At 24.9% G+C, this 27963-nt stretch overlaps 8 protein-coding genes and 1 pseudogene across 9 annotated transcripts; 3 read left to right on the top strand and 6 right to left on the bottom strand.

The window, feature by feature from the left end:
* Nucleotides 1–164: 164 nt before the first annotated feature.
* Nucleotides 165–707, bottom strand: MKS88_003557 (reticulon-like protein; the record flags this gene model as incomplete). Its single annotated transcript, XM_067216659.1, has 1 exon — nt 165–707. One exon carries the CDS (start codon nt 705–707, stop codon nt 165–167), a length of 543 nt encoding a protein of 180 aa, XP_067072371.1.
* A 1971-nt stretch (nt 708–2678) lies between these two features.
* Nucleotides 2679–6452, bottom strand: MKS88_003558 (annotated as a pseudogene). The gene is made up of 10 exons: nt 5553–6452; nt 5249–5361; nt 4997–5088; nt 4253–4268; nt 3948–4090; nt 3741–3818; nt 3514–3592; nt 3244–3368; nt 2972–3036; nt 2682–2813 (listed from the first exon to the last, which is right to left on the bottom strand). Coding segments are annotated over exons 1-10 (1743 nt in total).
* A 1363-nt stretch (nt 6453–7815) lies between these two features.
* MKS88_003559 (protein AMR1) lies at nt 7816–9795 on the bottom strand (the record flags this gene model as incomplete). The annotated part of the gene is made up of 1 exon (XM_067216660.1): nt 7816–9795. The coding sequence occupies one exon, from the start codon at nt 9793–9795 to the stop codon at nt 7816–7818; it is 1980 nt and encodes a 659-aa protein (XP_067072372.1).
* A 1005-nt stretch (nt 9796–10800) lies between these two features.
* On the top strand, nt 10801–11478 carry MKS88_003560 (uncharacterized protein; the record flags this gene model as incomplete). The annotated part of the gene is made up of 1 exon (XM_067216661.1): nt 10801–11478. One exon carries the CDS (start codon nt 10801–10803, stop codon nt 11476–11478), a length of 678 nt encoding a protein of 225 aa, XP_067072373.1.
* Nucleotides 11479–12983: 1505 nt separating this feature from the next.
* On the bottom strand, nt 12984–15623 carry MKS88_003561 (CCR4 domain-containing protein 2; the record flags this gene model as incomplete). Its single annotated transcript, XM_067216662.1, has 3 exons — nt 12984–13046; nt 13187–13252; nt 13488–15623. The coding sequence occupies 3 exons, from the start codon at nt 15621–15623 to the stop codon at nt 12984–12986; spliced, it is 2265 nt and encodes a 754-aa protein (XP_067072374.1).
* Nucleotides 15624–17117: 1494 nt separating this feature from the next.
* MKS88_003562 (polyubiquitin binding protein) lies at nt 17118–19967 on the top strand (the record flags this gene model as incomplete). Its single annotated transcript, XM_067216663.1, has 2 exons — nt 17118–17124; nt 17365–19967. The coding sequence occupies 2 exons, from the start codon at nt 17118–17120 to the stop codon at nt 19965–19967; spliced, it is 2610 nt and encodes an 869-aa protein (XP_067072375.1).
* Nucleotides 19968–20520: 553 nt separating this feature from the next.
* MKS88_003563 (50S ribosomal protein L9) lies at nt 20521–21479 on the bottom strand (the record flags this gene model as incomplete). The annotated part of the gene is made up of 2 exons (XM_067216664.1): nt 20521–20578; nt 20791–21479. 2 exons carry the CDS (start codon nt 21477–21479, stop codon nt 20521–20523), a joined length of 747 nt encoding a protein of 248 aa, XP_067072376.1.
* Nucleotides 21480–22320: 841 nt separating this feature from the next.
* MKS88_003564 (bifunctional polynucleotide phosphatase/kinase) lies at nt 22321–23824 on the top strand (the record flags this gene model as incomplete). Its single annotated transcript, XM_067216665.1, has 2 exons — nt 22321–22374; nt 22502–23824. 2 exons carry the CDS (start codon nt 22321–22323, stop codon nt 23822–23824), a joined length of 1377 nt encoding a protein of 458 aa, XP_067072377.1.
* A 233-nt stretch (nt 23825–24057) lies between these two features.
* MKS88_003565 (uncharacterized protein) lies at nt 24058–27319 on the bottom strand (the record flags this gene model as incomplete). Its single annotated transcript, XM_067216667.1, has 3 exons — nt 24058–24221; nt 24392–24926; nt 25019–27319. The coding sequence occupies 3 exons, from the start codon at nt 27317–27319 to the stop codon at nt 24058–24060; spliced, it is 3000 nt and encodes a 999-aa protein (XP_067072378.1).
* Between the last annotated feature and the right edge of the window lie 644 nt (nt 27320–27963).

The following is a 27963-nucleotide window of genomic DNA, read 5'->3' on the forward strand; positions in this document are numbered from 1 at the left end:
TGTAATTATATATATATACACATGAAGACACGTATACAGGTATAGATATATACTAATAAGCGCACGTGCATTCCAGCTTGTACTTCTCTTTTCGATATATTTTTCCAGGGTGTAAATGTTCGTAAAAAAAAAAAAAAAAAAAAGCCAACAATGGGTTTATCAAACTAAATGCTTTTCTTTATATGATTTAGTTTTGGTATATTATCGAATAAATATTTTGCTTGCTCTTTTATGTCAACATAATATGGGTGAACAATTTTACGTATCTTTGTTATATATACATTATTAATATAATTATATAAGAATATTGCCCACGTTAATAAATAAAATAAAACGCTAAAATTTACAAATGACAAAAAGTTTCCAATCGAATATATTATAATAATAAGAGTTACATTTTCCATTCTGTTCGTCCACAATAGGTATTTTCTTATTAATGTTAATTTATCATTTATAAAATCATATAAAAACACTATTAATCCTTCTATTAATTCTTTTGATACAATTTCTAATTTATCAGTCTCCTTATAATCTGAAATCTTATGTACTTGTAAAAACACAAGAAGTCCACTTAATAAAAGTAACAAAATGGATAAGGTACATAAAACTTGTAAAAAAGTTTGATTGAAAATGTATAGTAATATATACAACGCATTTATCGATGAAAATATCGATACGTTTACAATATTCTTTGAGTTCAAATTCATTTTCTCAAAATAAAAAATATGTAAAAATTAAAAATGGATGAAAATACTTTGCCCCTTAGTAGTACGCTTATATATATATATTATATGGAATTTCTGTTAAAAAGAAAGTTTTAAAAATAAAAAAAAACAAATGTAATTCACTAAAAACAAATAATACTGCGAAAGTAAAATTTCTTCCTAAAATAATAATTAAATAAAGAAAATTTGTTTTGCATTATACTTGTTGCGCATATTTTTTTTTTCTTTTCGTTAATATTAGCATTACATTTCATTACATCATTTTAAAGGAGTAATATTGTTAAAATATAAAAAAAAAATTAATATAAATAATGTTAATAGTAATAAAATATAAATGATAAGCAAATATATTCAAAAAAAAATACAAAATGGGATGGTCACGGAAGCATAATTTTTTAGTGCTAATACGTATCATATTATTTTTATTTATTATTTTTTTTTTTTTTAAATATATTCGTTATAAGTTATTATATAATTATGCACATATAGCACTAAAAAAATATAGATTTTTATTTTGAAAAAAATTGTTTTTAAAACAAACTTGTCGCACTTAATGAAATGTTTTCATTATTATTAAAAAAAATCACAGTATTCTTCAGAGAAAAATATTATTTATTTTATATTTTTTTTAATTTTTTACCATGAACTAATTCCTTTGTGCAAACGCAGGGGTGTAAATTAGTATTAAATATTTTTATCATATATCAAAGAGGGTGTAATATCAAAAGAAAAATTTTGCCTAATTATTTATTTATATTACACACCTATAGGAAAAATTTAAATTACTACACCATTATTTTCATTACAGAAAACTTTATTTTCAATAAATAGTACAAGTTCGAAAAATTGATATAGGAACTTTCTAAAAATAATAATAAAAACGTAAAAAAATAGGGAAAAAGGGGGAATAAAAGTAAACAAAAAAAAAGAACAAATATATACATATCTTTAACAGAGTATATAACAGTTTTTTTTTCTTTTCCTCTAAATAGGTTTTAACATATGCAGTTAAACGTTATACATCTTAATATGATGAACATTATGCGATGTATGTGAACATGGTATTATTATTTTTATGAAAGTTTTATTTGGTATATATTCTTAATGAATGCAATGCATTATGTAGTTTAATAAATAATTTACCAAATAACAGATTATGATTTATAATGCTATTATATTTGTATATTCACTTTTTTAAACATAAAGGGTATTTTCTTTTCAGTGTTTTACACCATCAAATTACATACTCTAGTAATTATGCAGACATATTCTATAAGAGCCAAATATACCGCCGATCGTGGAATTATACATAGACTAAATAACTGTGTTTTTTAATGTATGCATTTTTATACATATATTATGCACCTGCGCACACAAACTTATATATTTAATAAAAAACAAAAAGCCTTTTTCTAGGTAAATATTACTTTTTATAACGATACTCCTATTAATAATATTTACACAGTGAAAACTGTTATTATATAAATATATTGATAAAACAAGTATTTGACAAATAATAAATGAAAAAAGAAAAAGAAAAAGAAAAAGAAAGAAGAAGAAAGAAAATAAGAAAAATAAAGAAGTGTATGTTCCAAATGATTAAAATGCGAAAAAAAGAAAAAAAAAATTTATATACATTTTACCATTAAAATTGTGACATTTCGTCTTTCATTATTGTAATTAAAATATATATATATTAATTAAAAAAGTACAAATTACAAATTCAAAATGAATCGAAATTAAAGCAGAATGAATTCATCAGTAAATTTTACATAATAATATATAAATAATATTATATATATATGAATATGTATGAATTTTTATACGTACACACTTTTTGCTATTTTTTATATCTAACACTAAACTTTTTTTTTCTGCTTTTGTGCACTTATCTACGATAAGAACATAATACAGAAAAATTATTCTTGTTCATATATTATATGAACTAAACTTTTAAAAACCTTCAACTGAGTAAAATTTTTTTATTTTTACATCTTGTTCATTTAAATCACAGAAGTCTAAAGTTGTGTTCTGGTTATCATTTTCTAAAATTATTGTTTCATTATTATTAGTGTTATCATCGGTATCCTAATTTAAAAAAAAAAATTAGTAAAAATTCGAATAAGTTTGTCCAGTTTTTGTTTCTTGTAAAGAGAAGTAAGAGGAACCATTTCAAAAGATATCCTTCCTCTTTTCTCTTTTTGTGCTTTTAGTACTTATTTTATTTTATTTTTTTATTTCATTACGAAATTTTTGATTCTGAATTCTCTCATTCGCATTCTTTCATTATGATTGTGCTCTACAATATTCGCTGAAATCAAATGAACAAGCATGAGTAAGGGTATGTATTTGAAGTGGCCAATTCACTGCTCATGCAGCTTTTTACACACATCATGTATATACGTATGTGTACATGTATATATATATATATATATATATGCGTGGGCAATGGCATGTGCATAGGAAAGTCCGTATGCGCGTATATGTGTATCCGGCACATTTATGAAATTTTTTTTACTGAAAGAGATTGGGCTTTCCGTATACGCCTTAATATTTGCTGGTGAAGGAAAATAATGGAAAAACATTGGGCGATTTTTTCTATGTAGCATTTTTATTCTTATTCCAATAGGTTCTTCATTTGGTCTAAATAAAATAAAGATGAAGTGGTATGATGAGTGTTTGGGCAGTAATTTATTTAGGTTCTTATTGTTTAACTTTATTTTATATTTCTTCATATATTGCATTTTTTCTTTTTCTCTATTTTGATGTATGTCCATTTTCCGTGTACTCGTCCATTTCCTTTGAAGTAAAATCCTCGCTAGCAAGGGAAGTCTCTGAGCTGCTATATTCAGAATCACTGCGTGAATCTGAAATTTTTGGTGCAATATTAAAGCAATAAAAGGAATAAGTGAATGTACGCATAAGTATATTTTTACATTTAATTATAAAGTTTATTAATATACACATTAGAGTGAACATATTAACATATGTGCGTATATCATATACAATTTTTACTTATATTGAAATCTTCATCATCCATATATATAGAATCAAGATAGTCGTTATAATTTAACCATAAATTTAACACATTAACTAAGGTAATGAAGGAAAAACAGAAAGAAAAGAAAAAAAAATTACTAATAATTTTCTTCAAAAAAACTATACTTCTTTCTTTTCTTTTATTTATTTATTATTTTTTTTTTTTTTTTTTTTTTGCTGCACCTGTTTCTTGATCTATTTCTTGAATGCTTTTTTCGTTTTGTCTTTTTAATTCTCTAAAGGTGTTATGATGTTGTTCATTTTTTTCGACAAGTTTCTTTATTTGCCTCAGTTCTTCCTCTATTATTTTCACTGGTTCCCGGTATCTAACAGAAACATAAACAAACAATTAAATACAAAAAAAAAAAAAAAAAAGAGGAAGCAAAAATTTAAACTATATGATAAATAAGTATAGTTTAAAATGGAATACTGCAAAATAAAATTTTCTAATTTTTACGATATTATTGTGGTGATTAAAATTTTAAGACCAATCAGCACAAAAGTCTAAAAGAAAAAAAAAAAAGAAGATATAAAACAAATAAAATTAAAGTAGTATTAATCAATAAAAATAAAGATAAATAGACAATTTTTAATAATTATGAAAAGATATAAAATGAATTTGTGCAATAATGTATGAACATATGTACGCGTATAGAATATCCAATAAATTTCAAGTTCATTTTTTTTTTTTTTTTTTTTAAATCCTTTTTACGTATCTTATTCCTTTCACTGAATAATTAACTAAATTCTCGTTAACTCTCAGGAGCACGTATTTTTTAATGAGAGTAATTATTTTTTTGAAGATGAGTTCGGTTATACAACAAATAATCACACCTAAGGGGAATATGTGTTTTGGCACAAAAATACAGAGTGAGTCATATACATATATATATATATATGCATATAAGCACATACATGGACGCATATACGTACGCACACAAATTTATATATATATATATATGTATAAATACATATATTGTCCTATTTCCTTTTTATGAACTGTCCGTTCAATAAGGTTTTCATTCTTTTCTTACAAAAAATAATTTTCCTCCTACAGGTATGCACATTACTGCGTGAAGTTATAAGTAGAACTAGTAATGCGATGAACAGATATATTACAATCAGCTTAAATCCCCTCACAAACTCTACAATATTTTTTAAAAAATAACCATTTTAATATAGTTATATGCAAAAGGGTATTTAATGTTTTTTTTTTTTTTATTATTGTTTACTAGTAATAGATTCATGATGATATTTTATTTTTAATAAAATTTGTATAATCTCGCTGAAGTCATTTTTAAGGCCTTGTAAAAAACTGTCAAATCTAAACAAGCAAAGCAAAAAAAAAAAAAAAAAAAAAAAAAAATACAGTAAAAAACAAAGAAGAATAAGAGTAGGGATTATAAAGCAAAATATTAATATTTCTATACGTCTAAATATGCTCATACATTATGTATAAACAATTATATATGTTTTTCACTTACCTGTTTGTGTTTTCTATTTGTTTTACTTGAGCGTGTTCTATTAATTTCATGTTTTCTAAATTCGTTGTCATCTGTTTGGTTATGTATAGAGAGGTTTCTGCTAGCCTGTTAATCTTTCTCATTTTATTTTTAATGAAAAAGGTAAAAATGAAGGGGGGGAGAAATTAAACGTTCGTCTGAATAGACATGCGTATATATACATTCATATACATGCATATAAACACATATATATATACGTATACATCCATGTGTATATGCGAAGGTGCAAGTGCATCCGCTTAAGTTTATTTTAGAAAAGCCTTACATTTTCTTCTGTTCGTTTGTTCCACTCAATGGATTGTATATAAAAACAAATATCATCGATATGGTTTAACTCAGCGTGATAAATTTGAAAAGCAGTATCGGACATGTTGTTAGTGGATGTGCAATTTGTTATAATTTTATATTTTAAATTTTCACATAATTTTTTTTTTATATTGGCATTTTCATCGAATATGCTTTCCCGTGGCACAAAAGTATTATAGTCATAGTTATTCTTATCATAAGTATATACTTCCCCTTTACTTGAACTTATATATGAGTTTTCTCTTTTATTGTTTGGGTAGACTTTATACTCTTCTTTGTTATCATTAATAGAACATGGATTCTCTATTCTTTCAATTTTTCTTAATTCATCTAAACTTAACGTTTTAGCAAAATGCACATTTTGAAATTGATCAAATAAATTGTTATTATATAAATATATTTGTAATTTGTTTAACTTTTTTGTATTTAATTCACAACCAATTTTTTCATCTGGAAATTTTCTTGTTGATTTAACAAAAATACATTTCGTTTTAGCTAAGGCTAGTAATGATTTATTATTTTCGTTTATTTCATTACAGTTGTACATATTTAAATTATTTAGCTGATCTAGTACATATTCATAACATTTTATTTCCTGTACATATATGTTATCTTGATTGTCTTCATTCTCTTCACTATATCCACTCCCTTCATTTTCTGCGTAGTTCTTATTTCTCTTTTTTTTCTTTTGATATTCTTCTTCAGCCTTTCTTTTCGCTTTCAATATTTCATCAAATGCTTCTTTCCCTCTTTTAACCCTTTCTACCAATAGCTCTGTGTTACTAGCATATTTGAACTTATATTCTTTACATATTCTTAATTGGATAACTATTATAATAACTAGATAGAAATATATCATAATGGTATTTTATTCAACTAAGTATGATATTTTTTTGAAGGTCTGTGAATGCTGTCTATTCCTAAAATGAAGGTGGATGTGCATATATATATCCACATATGTATGTATATGTATATGCATAAATGGATGTACATGTGTATATATAGCATGTTTTTCTTTTTCTTTTTCTTTTTCTACACATATAATTTATAGCAGATATTTATTGCCTTTTCAAAGTTACAAAAGTAAAGGCACATAAATGTACACATATATATAAATATATACCTATGTATGCTTTATTTTTCCATGTGCAGACGTGCAAGAAAAGCGCTATATTTTTATTTCAGAAATTTCCCTGTTTCAAATTTATTTCTTATGGGTCCTCGTTATACTTTGTCAGTTAAAATAGTATTTCTTTGGAGAAACTAAAATAAATTTTTGCGACATTTATCACAAAATTACATTGTTGTTCTCATAAGAATTGTAAATATCATATTCAAGAGTAGGTATTTTTAAAATTTCCTATTCCTTTTTAAACTCTTGATAAAATAGACTTAATTATATAACCCATCCTTTTTTTTTTTTTTTTTTTTTTTATAATCTTATAATTCCTTTAACTTTGTGTATACTTCTTCACAATTGCATTATTTTTTTTTTTTTTTTTTTTTTCTTACTTCCCTCGTCTGCAGGAATTAACATTTCTATGAATAAACTGATCGTTGTAAGTCAATTAAAAATAGAAATTTAAGAATTTAATATATGCCTTAGGGAAAGCTTCATATATGTAATGCTTTTCAACTAATAAGAAAAGAGTATGTCTTAAATGATCCATTTATACAAAAAATTTAATTAAACAAAAACAGAAATTATTAATAAAGCAAAATAAATATGGAAGAAAAGATCAACCAAGTGCATAAAAAAATGAATAAAAAACTCCCTCTAAAAAATTTACAATAAAAAAAGGATGGAAATCTAACGATTCTAAACAAATAGGAAATATGCCACAAAAAAAAAAAAAAAAGTCTAGAAAGCATTTTAGAAGAGTAAAATCTCACGTTATTTTTGCATAACACGGGATTTATTTAGAACATTTGGACTTATGGATAAAGCAGGAGGGAAATGCCAAATCAGTAGTACAACGTGTAGGACAAATGTATACAACATAAGTGTAACACACAAAAAAAAAAAAAAAAATTGAATAAAAAGTAAAATGAAAACAAAGTAAAAATATGACAGAAAAAGAATATAACGAAATATAGCACAATAAAAATGGAGTAATAAAGGAATAAAAAAGTATATAACAAAATAAAGACGAACAGATACAGAATATAACGCTGGAATGCTGAAGGTACTTAAGTTGACCACCAAAAAGCAAAATAAAAAGCTACTGCGAATTTACCCCCCTGGAAGAAGTGTCATCTGAAAAATCGTCTGAAGAATTGTTATCAAATAGATTATTGTTTTCCAAATTTTTCTTATCAAAAAACTCTTTCGTTGTTTTATGAATATCAAGATCGTCTACTCCGTTATTTTGAATACTGTTCATATTATTTGTAAAATCTTTATTATCGAAATTTTCCTCTCCATTTTTTATTTTATTCTTTTGTTGTATAGCGTTCTTAATGGTATTCTCAATATTACTTATCTCTTCGTCTGAAAAAAAGCCTCTTAAGAAATTTCTGTCTAACTTTGTAAAATTTTCTAAAAGTGTTTCTAACTTTTTCTCTTTTTTTTTATTTTCATCATCTGAAAGAGAGTCATAATTTTTACACTGTTCATCCACTTCTTTTACAATTTCTTTCATTTGATTCAAAAGAATTAGTTCCTTCTTCTTTTCTTTCTTAAAATTTTTAACAATTTGCTTTTCATCACTGGTTAGTATACTATCCTTTGCCTGTTTTTCGATTTCCTTTTTATCATCACCTTTTTTTTGATTATTTCCTTCCCCATTTTCACCATCTTCCTCAACATCAATAAAATCTTTCTCATAATTTTTTAAAAGCTTGTTTGAATAGTTATTCGGTATATTCTTATCATCATACATTTTTTTTAAGTTATCTGTAATATCTTTATGATTTTCCTCCCCTGGTACATCATTTTTATAGGTAAGGAATTCCTTTAAATAATTATTTCTATTCAAATATAGTAAGGTTTTGTGAGGAGCATTCCAGCTCTTACATGCATGAACAAAATCTTCTAAATCATTATCGATTAGCTTTTTTTCTAGACATATACTATCATAACCTAAACTACCTAATTTTTCTACATAACTTATATCATTCACATTAATTTTAGCAATAGTAATTAGTTCAGGAATCGCATAACTTATAGCCTTTATTGCATGATTATATTCATAATGATTATTAAAAAAGTCAAACTCATTTATCATAAGAATATAACTCCCACATTGCGTAGCATAATATATATCATTGTAATCATGTACTTCAACAATAGCTTGGGTACCTAAATTAACACAATAATTTAACATGTCTTCAAGATCATTTTTTAAATAAGAAAGATTTAAAATTACTCCATCTGCTTTATTTTCAACTGCCAATGCAATTTGAATAGGATGAATTATTACATCATCAACTACTATTGCTGGTCTAGTATTTCTAGATAATATTCTTGTACTTTTAATAACTTCACTTAAATCATTTAACATTCCTTCTGTTGATAAATTATCAATATTAACTATTAATACATCAAAACCTATTTGATGTAACATTAAACTTACCTGACCAGGATTAGCTAAATTAAGAAAATTATTTTGATAAACATAATTTATATTTTTATCAAAATTATCTTTTCCTTTTTCATTTCCTTCCCCCGTTATTTCTCCTACACCTAGTTCGTTTGTTAAACCACTATTTTTTCTCGTAACACTACAAAATATTTTTCTTTTTATGTCTGCTACTACTGACAGTCTATGTTTTTCATCAGTGCTCTTCCTTTTTAAACATTCTGACAATTTGTTATTCATTGTATGTTGCAAATACTTCATTCGTATTTGTAATGGATTATTTTCTTCGAAATTTTCTTCTAGTAATTTACCCACTTCATATTTTTTATTTTCAATTATTTTATTTGCATACTCATGTGCTAAATATGGGTTTCTATGATCCTTACCATAAATTCTTATATGTATTTTTCCATTTTTCTTTTTTCTTTCAATTATTCTATATTTCACATTGTTGTTTTTACAACTCCTTATGTAATACATTTTATAGCTTTTTTTATTTCCCCCCTTATCATAATTTAAAGCCCTCTTTGTTGTAAAAGCTCTACGAGCCCTTACAATCTTCTCCTTAGAAATACCTTCTGTTATTAGAAGTATGAAAAATAGTAAGAGGTGTCGCACCATCTTTAATTATAATAGATGAAGATATATATACGATACACATATGTCTATGTATACATATATATCCCCTGATGTTAACACAAAATATGAGTATATCTAATATGGCGCATATTTAGTTTGCTTCTCTTTTGCTTACCGCCTTGTAGCATTACTGCATTATTACACCAGTGTTGTACGGTCTTTTATTGTACTGTACTGTATTATGTTGCCTTATTTTTTATTTCCTTTTATCAATATCATCTTTTTTGAATACTGTTATATTTTAATTTAAAAAAAGGCTTTTGGCTTATCACCATTTCATTTTTTGGTTTTCTCGGGTATGTTCCAGTTTAACTACTATATAATTTGATTTACCGTTAATTATTTTGTTTTATTTTATTTTATTTTTGTTTTGTGTTCTATTTTATGACATATCCTCATTTTTTCAGAGTAAAATTTTTTTTTTTTTTTTTTAAATCCAATTTGGCATTAGAAACTTTTTCACCAACATGTATATCCCAATACGAATAAGAATAAATTCAAACGCATATATACTTATTCTTTTTTTAAGAATATTCTTTACCTATGAATAACTTTCCCTTCCACATTTGTCATGAAAAAATTTCTTTTTCTTTGGTTTTTTCTAACATTGCTCACATATTAGAATGGTTTATGGTTTAAAAAAAGCTGTTTATAATATACATACATATGTATATATATATCTAGCTCTCGTATGATAATCAATATTACAAATCTTTTTTTTTTTTATATATAGAGTCATACTCATTTCAGCAATAATTAACACGTTGTGCTGCTCTATGGAATATACATATATATATTTCAATTGTTTGTAATTTTTCATGATAATAAATTCACTCCTTATGACCTAATTTTTTTTTTTTTTTTTTCATCCCCTGCTTCACAGTATTTTACATATTTTCCATTTTTTCAAGTTTTAGGAATGTATCCTATTCCCCTAAATGATTTGCCTATTTTGTTCATTTGAATTATTTTTCGTCTTTTTAAAACATGAACAGTGAAAAAATACTGATTACTAACTGCAATATATTAGATGCAGTGGGTGACAAATTAATGGAAATATTAAAAAATTTGGAAGATATTTTGTTTCATTTAGAACCATTAAGTAATTATGATGAAAAAAATGATTCCATATTTACCAATTTAAATGATAAAGAAAATAATATAATTATTTTATCAAATATAATATATGATAATATGAACAAAGTTAAGATTACTTTACACGATTTTATTAAAAACATACCCCCGTCTTACACATATTACACCTCCTTCTATTATAACGATTTTATTATATTAAAAGAAATAATAAGAAAACAACAAAAAAGGGAACATGAAGATGTTAATAAAATGGAAAATAATAATGAGAGTGAAAATGAAAAGACAGAACTCGATAAAAAAGAAATAACAGATATGACCTCTTTACAAATAAGGGATGAAGAAAATAGAGGTAATTTAAATTACGTGCAAGTAAAAAATATATATAATAATTCTTCAACAACTGATAACAAGATGCTGGACAGGAATATTAATTCATCTGAACAGAATAGTTCCGTAAAAACAAATGATTTTTTTTATTTTTCCTTCTTAATCGATTTAGAGTATTCCAATTTAATATATATGAAAAAATGTGAAGAGGAAATTGATAAATATTTAATTAATACTAACTAGTTGTAACCTATAATAAATGAATACTCCTTATTTTGTAAAATAACAGATTAGTAGGAAATCAGACATCAGGTGAATTGGCATATTAAAAATTAGATCGATTTTCTAAAGGACTTTCTCAATGTTTCTTCAAAAAAAGTGCAAGAACATGGTTATCCATGCGTCGATACGTACAAATATATATATATGTATGTATATACAGGAAGAGACAAAAATAGTGAGATAATTGTAGTCATAGGCTCAGCTTTAGGCCCCTTTAGAGCCTTGGAATACGAATAAAAAAAAAATTTTTTTTGTTATTTTTTCAAGCTTGTGTAATTTTGTTCTTCGTATATGAGTGAAAGAAAAATTATTTAATGGTTACATTTATGAAATAAATATAATAAGTTTTACATAAAATACCATAAATAAATGTACAATTTTAATTATATTAATAAATGTATATGTATCCAAATAAGTGCTATATTTGAAATTAAGGAATAACTAATATGAAAATATGTTAAAATAGGAAAATTTGTAACATGTTTATATATAATATAACGAAATGGAAAAGGGGAATATAATTAAACCACGCACACAACATGTAAAAATAAGTATGCATGTTTATTTGATGTTTGTTTGTTTTAATTACGTTAATCATGACATACTTTACAGATAAATTTTTGCTTTTATACCTTATACGACGAAAATGTTTTCTTATAAAAAAGTAAAAGACGATAGTGCAAAAAATCAAATACTTTCAAAGGATTAACAAAAAGAGCAGCAACAAAACAGCGACAAAACAGCAGACTGGAAACAAATAAAAAAATAGGGAAGTGACAAAATGACGAAGCAGTGAAATATTGTTTATTAACATTAAATGAGAAGAATAATTAGTTTTGCTTCGGAAAAAAAAAAAGACAAACTTATCCTCTTTAGCTTCAATCGGATTTTTTTTTTCCGAGAAATTCTTTGCATTTTTCCGCATTTCTTAATACACAAAAAAATAAAATAAAATATATTTAATAAAAAGAAGTAATATTGTTATTATACAAAGCATATATAAATAACACAGTATTTTTTTAGGTTTTAGGTAAACTTAAAAATAAGCACAAAAATTGAGTAAGGGAACAAATGTTATTATTATTAAAAATAAAAAAACTTATAAATAAGTATATATAAACATGTACATATAAACATGTAACACATAAACAGGTACACATAAACAAGTACACATAAACAAGTACACATAAACATGTAGATATAAGCACATTAAAGGATAATATTGGAATATATATACGTATTTATACTTCTTTCAATAAAAAGAATAAGCAATAAATGCTTTTTTGCTGTTTTTTTTTAATTGTTTTAAAATAAAAACGATACGCATACTTATGGATTATTTAGATTAATAAAGAAATAAAAACATGGATTTAGACAATAAAAAAAAAAAAAAAAAAAGAAGCATATTCTACAATATTAAGCTAATGAGGAAAATATAAACTGAATTTATATTTTTAAACATTAATTTATTCATCTGTCCATCTAACTAGGGTGGCATGTAAATACAAATGATCGGAGGAAGAATACTTCTGAAAATGGTTGAAATAAAAAGATATTATATAAAAATAACTATTTACCAGGAGATAAAAACATATGAAAAAAGAAAAAAAAAAAGAACAACAATAGGAGAAACAAAATTAATTTTCTCTCTATTGCTCAATTTTCTTACCTCATTCGGAAGACACCCATATTTTGCAAGTTTTCCAAATGCAGGAAAACTGGTGCACGATATTTTCTGCACAAAAGAAAAAGTGTGCACGTAAAAATATATACAAGTATATATGTACGTTAGTTTGTTTGCATGTATCCATACATGCACATATACATGTCTAGATAAATATATAAGAGCAGTTATGTACTTATACAATAAAAACTACATGCGCATGTGCATGCGGACTGTAAACGCAATTATGCGCGGAACCGATTTATTAATTTCACATAATAGTTACGCGTTTTTATATTTTCATCACCTTCAAATTTTTATATGAATAAAATATATAATCGACGCATCCTTTTTGCTTTCCATGAAAAACAGTAAATGGAATATCACTTAACACTAAATTGTTTTCTTTATTATTTAATTCATCAATGGTATCATACTTGTAACAGGATTTTTCTATTCGATTATCCACACAGCTGTTATATATACTTTCAAAATATAAGGGATAGTATAGTATAAAATCCTCCTGTTCTTCATTCTCAACTATTTCCATTTCTTCCTTTTCTTTCTCCTTCCTAACAGTTATTTCGCATAATTTACAATTATTATTCCCACTTTCTTTTTCTTCATTTATCTCTGCGAATTGTTCACTGAATTTGTAGTCTTCCTCGACCTGTTCAATGAAAGAACATTTTCTTTTTTTTTTTTGGACATCATTATTTGAGAGTTGCTCATTTTTATCCTCATTCTTTAATCTGTAAAAATTATACTCATATGAATTATAATTTTTCAAACTCGCGCCCTTCATATCTGAAAATATGTTTATTAAATGTTCTTCATCTAGTATATCTTCATTCTTGAAAAATGAAAATAACGATTCTTTCTTTATGTTTTCAATTAAGCTTTTACTACATTGTTCATTTTTTAAATCATTCAATATACTTTCATCAAACATTTTTTTAATTTCATTTCCATTTAAATAGTTATAAAAATAATACTGCTTTTTAAACATTAAATATTGACCAGATATATTTTTTAAATTTATATTCTTCAGATTTATGTATCTGTTAATTATATAATAGTATAGTAAACTATTAGGTGTTATGTTTAAATCTCCGCAAAAAATAACACCAGGCTTTAGAAAAGTGTTACTCTCGTTTTTTTTTTTCTCTTCCTTTTCTGCTTTTTCTTCGTCCTCATATTCCTTTTCTTCTACTTGTTTTTCTTCCTCGTTTTGTCTACCTTTTTCCTCAGATCCATATTTACCTCCTTTTACATTACTCTTTAAATAATTAATGCATTTATTTATCATAACAATTAAGCGATAAGACATGTAACATAACTGATACAACTTAACATCACCTTTACAAGAATCAAAGATTAAATGTGTGTTGGAAACAATAACAATATCATTTACATGAAATAAAAAGTCAGACGCGTTAATCCTTTCTTTGTTATCCTCCATACTGTTATTACAGTTCATATCTTCATCATAATATTCTATTTTTTTCGAATGTAAATTTCGTAAGGCTGTTATTAAACCTACATGCCATTTTTTCAAAAGTAGCGATTTGTCATAGATAATTTCGTCAAAAAATAATAATTCAAAAACTCTTGTATTATAAAAGATGCATATACCATCTTTACACGTTTCTTTTTTCTTTTTTAAAAATAACCCTTTGTAATGTAATAATTTTAGTTTATTTTCTAATTCCATAAAATAAGATTCTTCTATTTCTTGTAAACATATTATGTCTGATAACTTGTTCATAATACATTGATAAATCAATTCTTTTCTATTAATCCATTTCATAACGTTAGAACAGTTGCTCTCATATTTATAATCAACTAAGCTATTTGCTAGTATGTTGAATGAGAAAACGGAAAATTCTTTAAATATATATTTTTTTTTTCTTTTCTTCCTAATATATTTTATTAATTCTGAATTGTTTGCTTTCCCCTTTGTAATAATATCATTATAATTATTCGATATATACTCAGGATTTTCATTTTTGAATTTCGTTTCTGCTGTTATCAGATTTATATCCTCAAAATTTCCTGGAAGATGATCCATGGTAGTAATATCTTCATTTACCTTGAATGAATTTACACAGCTAGAGATGTTTTTATTCAAAATCACTCCTTTTACACCTTTTACGTCTTTTCTGTTATTATTACTATTTCTTATATTCGTGCCTATATTTCTATAGTAACTATCTTTTAACTTATTTTCAACTGTTTCATTTACACTATGATATATCGGTTTATTGTGAAATTTCTTAGTTCCAGTATTTTTATATCTATTCATAATTTTGGTCTTCCCTATACATATATTATTCCTAATATATATACATTCTAAATTTTTGTTTTCATTTTTTAATAGTCTATTCGCTTTGAATGTTTTTTTCAAAAAAAATGGTATTACACTATTTTTTGTAAAATACATTAATCTCTTCCCTTTTTCACTTTTTCGCTTTTTTTTTTTTTTTTTTCTTTCTTTTTAAAAAAAGTAAAAATTACTTTCCTTTACTCAAGCTTCCAAATACAGGAAGCTCAAAAATTGTGGAGCATAAAAATGAATGTAAAATGGAGGCGTTAATACTATCCTGAAAGGAGTTATTTGTGTGTTTACCTGATAAAAATCATGTAAATATTATTAAGTAAAAGAATGCATATAAATAAATAAATGCGTACACATATGCATACATTCACATACGCATACATAAATATACACACACATACAAACATGCTAACGTAAACATACACATATGCAAACATATATACCACATCGAATTTCACCTCATTGCGCTTCGTAGTTCCAAATTTTATTAATGCTTTTCAAAAATTAAATAAGATAAAAAGCTCTTAACATAAAATAGCTACTTTTCTTTTCTTGCTTTAATTTTTATTTTTAAGGATAACGAAAATATATATTGTATACACATAAAAATAGCAATAATAATAACAGTAGCAACTGTATAACTTGCAGAGAACATATAAGCATATATATGAGCTGAAGAATTATAATAAAATTCTAATAGGGGCTTTTTATTTTATCTTTTGTGTAATTCTAGTAACACGTTTAAACAATTTGCACAAAATCGACGTTTTTGTATATTGTTTTTTTTTTTATAATATGTTGGTTCTTTACTCTTTACATGTTTTGCCTAAGATTATATTATACAATAAGTTTTGTAGGAACATAAATAATTATACATTCTACTTAACTATCTTATATTAAATATATGATATATACCCGTATATAGTATACATATATGTTAGTCATTACATACACTCGGTAGCATATGTACGTATCACCAGAAACATCTTTACTTCTTTCTTTTTGCTACTGTGCATGCGTGTACTCTATGTAATTATTTTTTCCCAATTTTTTCTATTTTTAAATCCACTTTTTTGTTTCATTTTGCGCATCACATATATATATGTATACAAATAAATATATGTATTTTTTTTTTTTTTTTTAGCTGTTATTTTCCCTGCTTAAAGGCTCTGTATTTTTTTACTTTGATTTATGCTCTGCTTCTTAACAGAACTGCATGATAAAATATTTTACCATATTTTTCTGAATCACAAAATACTTCCCTACAGTAAATTCAAATGATGCGTCATATTTCGACTTTTTATCTTTTGGAAGTTAATAATTCAACAATTTAACACTTCAGCAGGTGAGCAGTTTAGCTGTTGAGCTACACATCGTTTTAACAGTTTAACATCTCTTTTTACGGATTATAACAAAAATAATACTACTCACCAGTTATACCACAGTTTACTGATTACCCATAGAATAATTACAATTGTGAAGACTATTTAGTATGCATATATATGATTTATTGTAATACTAAGATTGGAAACAAAGTCAAAATTAATTTTGAAGTTTCATCTTATTCGTATATTTCCCTCCGTTATTTTTAGATAACAAATGGAAGGTTAGGACTTATGCCCAAAAAAGGATATCATTACGTGTTACATATATATATTTATAAATATATATTTATTTATATATATATTTATATATATTTATATATATATATATATATATATATTTATATATATATGTATTTACGCATGTATGGACCTGTATATGTTATGCATATAAGCAAATTCATCTTTTTGCTTCCAGTCCTTTACTCATTTTCGCTGACTTCTTATTTCATTATTCCCAGCAGATAGCGAATACGAGTTAAGGGGCATTTTGAGCGGACATAAAAAAGGAGTAAGGTGCTTATGTGTTATACACAAAAATCTGTTTGACGAATTAAAAGGTTGTGAATTAAAATTCGACTATATAGTTAGCGCGGATTGTAATGGTACAATTCTGGTGTGGAAAAGAGGAGAAAGGAAAGTGTTAAAGGATGAAGAAAAATGTAGTAAAGAGGGAGACTCCGTTTCGCTCCTATATAATGATGATTACGAATTATATAAAAAAATAGAAATTCATGAAAAATTTGTTTACGCCTTGTGCAATAGTAAATATGTAGGTATAAACGAATTAAAAAATTGTAAAGAAAAAGTGGAAGAGCACTTATATGTTTACAGTGGAGGAAACGATCGAAATATTTACCTTTTTAATTTAAATGGCTTTATAGAATTGGTATTGCAAGGGCATAAAAACAGTATATGTAGTATAATAGAACAAAGTGAACATATTCTGTTAAGCGGTGATTGGAATGGAGAAGTTTTTATTTGGAGGATTCAGAAAAATGAAAATGAAAAGGGAACAGAAAATTCTGCTAATAATAGTACTATTATCAGCAACAGTATTGATAACATTGGGAATGCAAAAAACACTTTTAGTGGAAACAAATACACCTATAGCATATTAAAAATATTAAAAAATCATAAACATGCTGCATACGTAAATTGCTTTAACGATTTAATACTGACAATATCACAAAATAATATTTTACATATTTGGAACACAGAAGGGGAAAAAGCGGATGAAATTAAAAATGTTCACAATGATAGTGTTCGGGATATAATACTATTTAATGAAAATAAGAATGCTATTACATTTTCAAATGATGAAAATATTCATATATATGACTCTAATTTTAATTTACTAAAAATTTATAAAGGACATCAAGGGTTTATCTTTTACGTATGTGTAAATGAAAAAGAAAAAATTATGTACAGTTGTAGTGATGACAAAACTGTAAAGATATGGTGTATTAAAGATATTTTTGAATTAATGGAAAAATATGATATAAGAAATTTAAAGAATCAACATCTAATGAATAATGAAAATTTTAGTTGTTTACAAACCATTAATTTAACAGATACCATGTGGAGCGTTAAAATGTTAGGAAATAATGATATTGTTTGTGCGTGTAATGATAGTTATATTAGAATATATACTAACAAAAAAGAGCACAAATTACGCAAGCAAATAATTGATGAAATTGAAAAAAGTATTAGTAGTAAAAATAATAATAAAAATAGCTTAAATGATGAAAATGTAAATTCCATAGAGAATATGGGAAATGTCATAGGAAAAGAAGGAGAAATTAAAATTTTCAAAAATAAAGATAAATATGAAGCATATAAATATGAAAAAAATGCTTGGATGCTCATTGGTGATGTTGTAGATGATGCTAAGTCCGATAAAAAATTTTATATTGGGGATCATTTATTCAAACAAGGGTATTATGATGAACTGTTTTCCATTGATACAGGTTATGGAACTATAAAACAATTACCTTATAATAGAAATGATAATATTCACGTAATTGCCGAAAAATTTTGCAAAAGAGAATGTATATCTATAAGTCATATAAAATCTATTGTTGATTTTATTAATCAGAATTGTCTAGTTAAAAGTGATAAAGATCATACTGCTATGGAAAATGGAAATTATAATAATAACAACAGTAATAATAATAATATTAATAATAAAAAAAAAAAATTTAACACTATTTTAAACGTTTTTACAGTACAAAAAGCTTCATTAGATAAAATCTTCGAAAAAATTAAAGAATTTAATTTATTTCTCAAAAGTGAGGAAGAGGAGAAATATAAATTAACTGATGAAGAAATGAATTCTTTGTCTAATATTATAAATACTTACAAAACCAATTTGAAAAATTCGTATAAATTTAATACAGCTGATATAAATCTTATTATAAAACTTTTTAATTGGTCTCCTTTTCATATATTTCCAGTGATAGATTTATTAAGAGTATTAGTATTAAATAAAAACTCAGATTTTTTATATAATAATAAATACACAATAAATGCTTTTAAGTTAGTATATGACTGTATATCTTATTATATGAACAACTCAGCAAGTTTAAAAGAAAATGAGGAGAACAAGTTAAATTCCTTGCTATTATGTTGTCTTCGTTTTTATCTAAATATGTTTAGTTTATCAACACCAAGATATTATATGTTTAAAAAGTGTAATTTTATTGTGAAACAATTTTCCGAAATGAAATCCAATAATTTAAATATTAATATATTATATATAAAAGTATTTTTTAATTATGTTATCACATTAAATGAAAATAATGATAATGAATTAAGAAAAACACTATTTGAAGTTATTCATTCTATTGGTAATAAAATACATGATATAGAATTCTTATACACATATTCATTGTGTTTTCATACGTCTTTTGATACGTATACAAAACAGACCCAAGAAATTATAAAAAAATATGATACAACTAACTTTATTAAAAACAAATTAAATTCATTACTCTCTCAAAAAAATGAGCAAAATGAAAAGTTTTTCAAAAATACTGGTTTAATTTTGGAAGACATATCCCACTGACAGGATAAAAAGAAAAAAATTCAAAGAAGAAGAGTGTGGAATTTTTACTTTGAAAATATGATATTTTTTTATATCATATTATACCGATTTACACCGAATTACGCCCTATTACGTCATGCAATTTTGTTGTTATTTATTTATTCATCTATCCATCTAGGTATATACCCTTTTTATTATTAATTTATCTGCAGTGCCATTTTATACATCCATGAATTTTACTCACTAGTATATACTACTATGCACACATTCGTTCATATATATTCCCATACTTTAATTCATTTACATACATCCCTGTTAGATTCTTTCTATTCTAAATATCATTCTTCTTTTTTATTTGTTTACGAAATAAGCACTATGTAGTTTTAATTATAATGTGTACATATTTGTTCTTGTGTTTTTACTCTTAAATTGTATTTTCCTTAATCCTATATATATAACAGCAAAATATATAATATAAAACCTAACGCTTGGAAAATATGTCTTGCTCTTTGTCTCCTTCATATTGGAAAAGGTTTCCAACGTTAAAATATTTTTTATTTTTCCCTACAGATAACTAATTAATTTTATACACGATATCCATTTTCTTATCTTTCTTTTCACTTTTTAGCATCCTAAAAAATAAAATAAGAAATATTTAAATTTATGGTATATACATGAAATGGAATTCCGAAAAATTATCAAATGAGGAATGTGTAAAAAATGGGATGGAAATTGCGAGCTACAAAGGAGGTAATTGGTTTGAAAAAAGTATATACATATGTAGGTATATGTACATGTACATATAGATGTGCACGTATACACACGATTGCGACAGTAAAATTACTCATATTCCTGAAGGGATCCAATTCTAAACAGAATTTCATTCAAAAACTTCGCATTAGGCATGAAGAGAAAATAATAAATAACGTAAATTCCTGTATATTTAAATATTACATTATTTTGAATAATTAAGTCATTGGGATTAGATATGTCTGAATAAATCTGCTCATATATATTATTGTTATAATGTTTCATAGTTTTATAATAGTTTATTTTATGTAAATTTTGACAAGTTAAATCTAATTCATAATTATTAGAGACATAATTAAAAAAGTCATACAAGTTATATGATACATCATTAGTATATTTATATACATCTAAATAAATAGTAATGTCTATATTTTTTAAATGTGTAAAATATTTTTCAAAATCCTTTTTTATTTCTACACCTTTTTTTATATGAACTTGTTGTGTTCTTTTGTATTTTTCTTTATCAGCATAGCTGTCGATATTTTCATAAGTAGCATATACTGCTCTTCTATCTTTAATTAAGTTTCGGGCATATCCTCTTTTTACTTTTATTATCTCTCCTTTTTCACCTATATGACTTACGTTGTTTAACAATACTATGTAAGTATATTTACTTTCAACTGCAGCTATATACGTTTTTCTTTTTATCGTGTACTTGTTATAATTTAAATAGGAGCTCATGAAGAACTTCTGCAAGTTCAAAAATGCTTTTATTCCAAACATACTTATAAGTAAAGCCTTCTTATCATTATTAAGATAAATTTTTAATTACATACTATAAAATATATATTCAAAATTATATATTATAAAATGTACATTTAAAACTGCACGCTTTAAAATATATATTTAAAATTACTTATTTATATTTAAAAATTGTGAATTTCTTATATATCACATTTAGAGGATTTCCATAAAAGGTCATTTAAAATATAGCGGAATAAGAATTTACATAAAAATAGGAAAGCGAAATGGAAAAAGCAAAATAAAGCGAAAATAATTATAATATGAACATTACTATTTACCTCTCTCCCTGTTTATATGAAGTAAAAACGATTAGAAGCTTGCGAAATTTTTTTTTCAAAGGGGAAAATTAATTTTTGTATATTTGTTATTTTCTTAAAAATTTACACACCCCATAGATAAGAAGTAAATAAATATGTACAGGTAATGTATATATGCATGGGTGCATATTTTTAACTGTATGCTGATGTACACATAAATATACCTTTACACGTAAAGAGGTACCCGTATAGGTAGATGCAAAAACGCCTGACTTACCGATTATGAATAAGTTAAATTGTAAAACTTCGCGCTTTGCTGTTTTAAAAGCGCCTCATTGATCCTTGCTGAATAATTATGCTTGCTGCTACATTTTACAGGTGGAGCTTTGTTTGAGACTTTATTTAAAAAAAAAAAAAAAAAAAAAATTTCGAATTCGTATAAATGTATGATAAAGTTTTTCCTTCGAGTATTATTATTACGTTCTACTACTTTAATGAAGAAAAAACATAATTATATAAGGCTTTATTAAATTAACAAAAGTTTTTAAAAAATCGTACATACAATGTTTCAGAAGCATATCTCTCATTTTGAACCACCTAATAGTAATTGGAATATAGTAACACACATTTTAAATTTAAAGCAAAGAAAAACAAAACGCTATTACAAGTTTTAAGGTATTTTAACTTTATCTATGTAATATTAACATTTTTTCTTTCTTTTCTTTTTCTTCTTTTTTTCCAAAGGTAGAAGACAGTTTGATATATCGTCATGTCAAAGAGAAGGAGGAAAAAATTTATAAAAAAATATTTTCATTCGATTTAGATAACACATTAATTCTATCTCGCACCTTTTTCAAGCCTGCACAAAATGAACACGACTATATTTTTTACTCCGATATAATTGATTTCCTAAAAAAGAAGCGATCAGAGAATTATAAAATTATCATATTTTCTAACCAGAAAGGAGTAAGTACCGGTAAAATAAGTCTACGAAATGTTATAAATAGAGTTGATGATGTAATAGATAAAATAGGTATACCCTTAGAATGTTATTTAGCATTAAAAAATGATAAGTATAGAAAACCTAGAACAGGCATGTTCAATTTTGCTAAACAGAATAATAAATGTGAAATAGAAGAAATTATTTATGTAGGTGATAATGCAAACCGAATATATGATGATAATTTTAAAGTAAAATTTATTAACCATTTAAGATATATATATAATAAAAATAATGTAAATGTTAATATAAATGAAATAGCTAAAAGACTGCAGAAAGATTATACAGACACAGATTTAAAATTTGCCTTAAATATAAATGCCACCTTTTACACTCCTGAAGAATTATTTCTTAATATAAAAAATAACTTAACAGTGGACTTTTCTTTTAAACCTATGAATTTGTATAAAAATATGGAGATAAAAAATGAAGGCGAAAAAGAAAACGAACAAAATTTATTCCTTCATTTGGTTCGACAGAATATGGAAGACACGTATAGCACATATAATGAAAGTACCATTTCGATAAATAACAAAGATAATAAAAACCCACAAACATTACTTCAAAATAAAGAACAAAAGCTAATAATATTAATAGGGGCTCCTGGTTGCGGCAAAACGTTTTTGTGTGAAAATTATTTTCTTGGTTATACGAATATTAATTTAGACGAATTAAAAAAAAGAAATAAATGCATAAATATGTTAAAAAATGGTATTATTCAGGGAAAAAATGTAGTAATAGATGGTGCAAATATATATGCAAAGAACAGACTAACGTACATCAATGAAGCGAAAAAAATTAACAGTAATTTAAAGGTTAACGCTATATTTTTTAAGTACTCAAAAGATTTAATCTTTCATTTAAATACTTTTAAATTAATTACAGACAAATCAAAAAAAATGATTGATATTCCTACTGTTGGTATTCACTCTTTTTATAAATACGTTGAAGAACCGACAGCAAATGAAAATTTTGAAAAAGTTATAATTTTAAATGATGAAAATTTTGTGCCAACGAATTTTAAAAATGAGGAAGAAAAAAAGCTGTTTTTTTCATATTTATATTAATCATGCAATTTATAAACACGGTAAAAAAATTAGGGTTACATGAGCGGGAAATGAGGTAAAGCTTGATAAATTAATGCATATATATGGGCACATATATTCCAAGAATATTCGTGACAACCGCGTAAGCACGATTAGTATACGAAGAAAATTTTGCACTCATACACATATATATATATATGTACACATTTGTGTGTACTTAAGTATAAGCACTGCCAATTTGTACTCTCATAGTGCTAACGCGGCTTTGCAGAATTATCCTTTTTATTTAACATATTTTTGGCATATTTGTTAAGAATAATGTTTAAGTTTTGGCTGTTGCTGACTTTGTTTCCCGTTTCTTGAATGGGGTTCTTCAAATGGTCAATTAATAGATTAATAAACTTTTCTTCTGTTATGTCTAAAAAAAAAAAAAAAAATTGCTAAATGATGAAATTGCTTCTTAATTATATATTTTAATTTGCCACGCTTTGATATTCATTCCACGGGAACATGTATGTACACACATATCGATGTATGTACATATATATACATATATGAAATTGCGTAGGAAATTTTGCCCTAGCTTACTCATGTGATCTACTATGACTTTTCCCCCGTGTAAAATCACAAATGTTATGGCAAGGAAAAAAGGAGGAATATCTTCATAAACTTCCTTTCCATTTTTTATGTCCACAGATTTTTTGAAAAGAGTGCATAGTTTATAATCAAAATTTAAAGAAGTCCCTGCTATATTAAAGGCAATTTTCTGAAGGGATTCATAATATTTAAATAGATATATGTCCATTTGGTTAATTGAATAATAACTTGAAAAGGTAATTAAATAAATTATTATTCTATTAATTAAATTATTTATCATCTGCGTACATTCATATAAAGGTATACAATGAATTATGTTATCATTAAAATAAACACATAACTGATCAAATAATGAATGCACATCATCTGTGCTTAACATTTCCAAATTGTCCTTAAAATAAGATATAACTTTCTTTTCAAAACTTTCAAAATATTCATATATACATGAATTTACTACATTATTTAATTCACATACTCCTTTTTCTAATTCAATTAAATCGAAAAAATTTTTTTTTTTTTTTTGTTTCTCTCTTTAATGAAAAAAGAAGTAATTTCATAGTTTTCTTCTTCATCGAATATGGTATAAAAATCATTCATATTAAATGAGTTATGCTTTACATCGGAGATAAAATTTATTTCAAAATTAGCTAGCTTCTTTGCTTCATCTTCATATTTGTCTTCTTTTTCATTTTCATCTTCGTGATTAGATTTGTCCTTTGGTAAATTTGCAGCGTTTTGCTCGATCTCTACTTTTAGTTTCGTCGTTATGTTTGTTCTTACATCTGTTATTCTTTCTTTTTCTTTTTTTTTCCTCATCTCATGATTTTCCATTCTCTTCTTTTCTTTGTTTTCCTCTTCTTCTATATATAACAAATTATCAGAAAAGTAATTGTTTAAATAATCTTGAAAATTAAAAAAATCATCATAGGATTCCTTAAATGATAACATAATCAAATAGTTATCAGAATAATTCGTCTGGGAAAGGTGTTCGTTCCCCCTCATATTTTCATCTTCATCCTCTATCTCATCCCTTGCTTTGTTAAGTAAAAAATTCGATATTTCATATTTTCCGTTGATCGCTTGTACAGCTCTAACTTTCATAGTACAACTTTTTATTTCTCTTATTTTTCTCTTGAGCTGTGCTAAATTATATATTAAGTATCTCAGAAGTTGTCTACTAATTAAAAAAAGCTCTAAATTATATTTGAAACTTTTATGATTAAGGTCAAAGGTGATATATTTATTCTTTTTATCTATCTCAATATGCACATTTATATTTTGTTTTAAATTATTTAAATTATTACTCAATAACAACAAAGAGTTATTACAAGAAACTATAATTTTACGAAATACATGAGGATAAAATATATGTGTAAATAATTCTTTATAAAAAACATCAACATAATTCTTAATATCGAATATAGTTGGGAAGTTATAATCATGCTCGTATTCTATATTATTTCTTATATTTGTTTTTTGAAATAACATCTCTACTAAGTTTACAAGCTTGTTAATAGAATTAAATGTTATTTCTTCATATTCTTTACTAAATAAATTTTGTAACAAATCCTTCTCATGAACCTTGAAATCATTCTTATTTCTTATAATATGTAAAAATTCTTCAATTAAATTTAACACATATAGGATATCTTCCTTTTTTATAAATTTATTTACTTTATTATTTATTAATACGTTCATATATGGTACGTAAAATTCGCTATATATATGTATAGTGTTACACTTTTTTCCTTCATTAAATGAGTCATTTGTATAACTTGAATAACTACTATGATCAAATGTTTTTTCTTTTTCTTTTTCTTTTTCAATTTTTATTATTTCTTCCATGTAGTAATTGTCTTTAATAATCTCATTAATGTAACTAATTTGGTCTATACTATTTTTACAATATTGTAGAATTAAGAAAAAACTTTTTCTTACATTTCTGTTTTGCTTCTTTATATTTGAAATGTATAAAGTTACTCTGTTTATTTTATTAATTAGTATTTTTTTTAGACAATCTTTTTCCATATTTAAATAACTAAACACATTCAGGCAATGTTTTACCTTATTCTCATAATTTTCATCTTCCAAAAAACTATTTGATAAATAGCTAACACATATATTTATTATGTAACTTTCATACAACTTTATTTTTTTTAAGCTTAAATCAAATAGAGATATATTTTGAATATTATGATACACAATAAAATTTCTCAAATTAGTTAATCTCTTTATGTATTTTACAAAAAGGCTAAAGTTTAAATTGAAGGAAGCATTGGTATGTCCATCCGTGTCTGACATTTCAAAGTATTCGCCTCCATTAATATTAATATTATTGTGATCAATGGAATTTTGGGAATTATTACTCATATTGTTATTACTACTGTTTCCCACTTTTTCCATTTCACTGTCGATTTTACCAAAATTGAATAAGTCCAAGTGTTTATTGCTTTTTATTTCATCACATAAATTTTTTATTTCTATATCCGTTATTTCGTATAATCTTACAATTTTCTCAATTTCGATTAAACATCTTTTTTGGTTGATTAATGATAATACCTGTTTTTTTTTTTTCCTTAAATGTTCATAATTTGCATTATATTTTTTTTCAATATTTGCTAAGTCATATGTATTCCATTTTTTTGTATTCTGTGCATTTCTTAATCTGTCAATGTATTTATAAAAATATTCATATTTTTCTTTAGCAGTTTTGTTGATAAAATTGCATAATGTGTTTATTTTATCATTCACAAAATCTATACTATCATTAATTTCTTTTTCGTTCGAAAGGTTTTTCAATATATCTTTTAACTCTAGTTTAAAAATTTCACTAATGACGCAGTTTGTCAATTTGTTGTTTTCCTTACTACTGGAAGTGACTTCATATTGGGTAGAGCAACTAGGATTAAATTGCTTCATCTTTATTATATGTGTCTATATATATGGAAAGCTTATAATCGTATATATAAAACACCTAAACCTATGGTCGAGTTCTTTCCCCTATGGCAAGGAAGAGAGGCATTTTCCTTTTACCTTATGCCCTTTTATTTATTTGTATTTTTAGTTTATACGTAAAAATGAGCTACTCGCGCATATGTTTGCTTCAGTGGTTTGAACCTTGGTACAGAGGTGCACAAATTGCAGCGCATAATTAATTAGTATATGTTTGAGATAAAAACAAAGCAATCATTATAAAACAATTTGATTAAAAATAGAAAAGAAAAGAAAAAGGCATATATACGATGATTTCTCTACCACATGCCAACTAGAAATTTACAAAAAAACGAAACTGAAAATATATATGAATAGCGATTAAAAAAGTATTAAAAATTATACTGTACAAACATATGTACCTTCGTGCGCTTACATTTGCAAATACACGCACTTATGTGCAAATGAATGTATGTACGTATGTATGCATGTATGTGTATTATATACATACATTATTCACGAATCCCGTCGTTACTGCTGCTTTTATTTTTACCCCCTGTTTATTATTATGCTTGTAACAATAATTCATACGGGGTAATATTATAATTTACTTGAAAAATAATACATATATT

The sequence above is a fragment of the Plasmodium brasilianum genome, chromosome 11, assembly GCF_023973825.1.
Source record: "Plasmodium brasilianum strain Bolivian I chromosome 11, whole genome shotgun sequence".
NCBI lineage: Eukaryota > Apicomplexa > Aconoidasida > Haemosporida > Plasmodiidae > Plasmodium > Plasmodium brasilianum.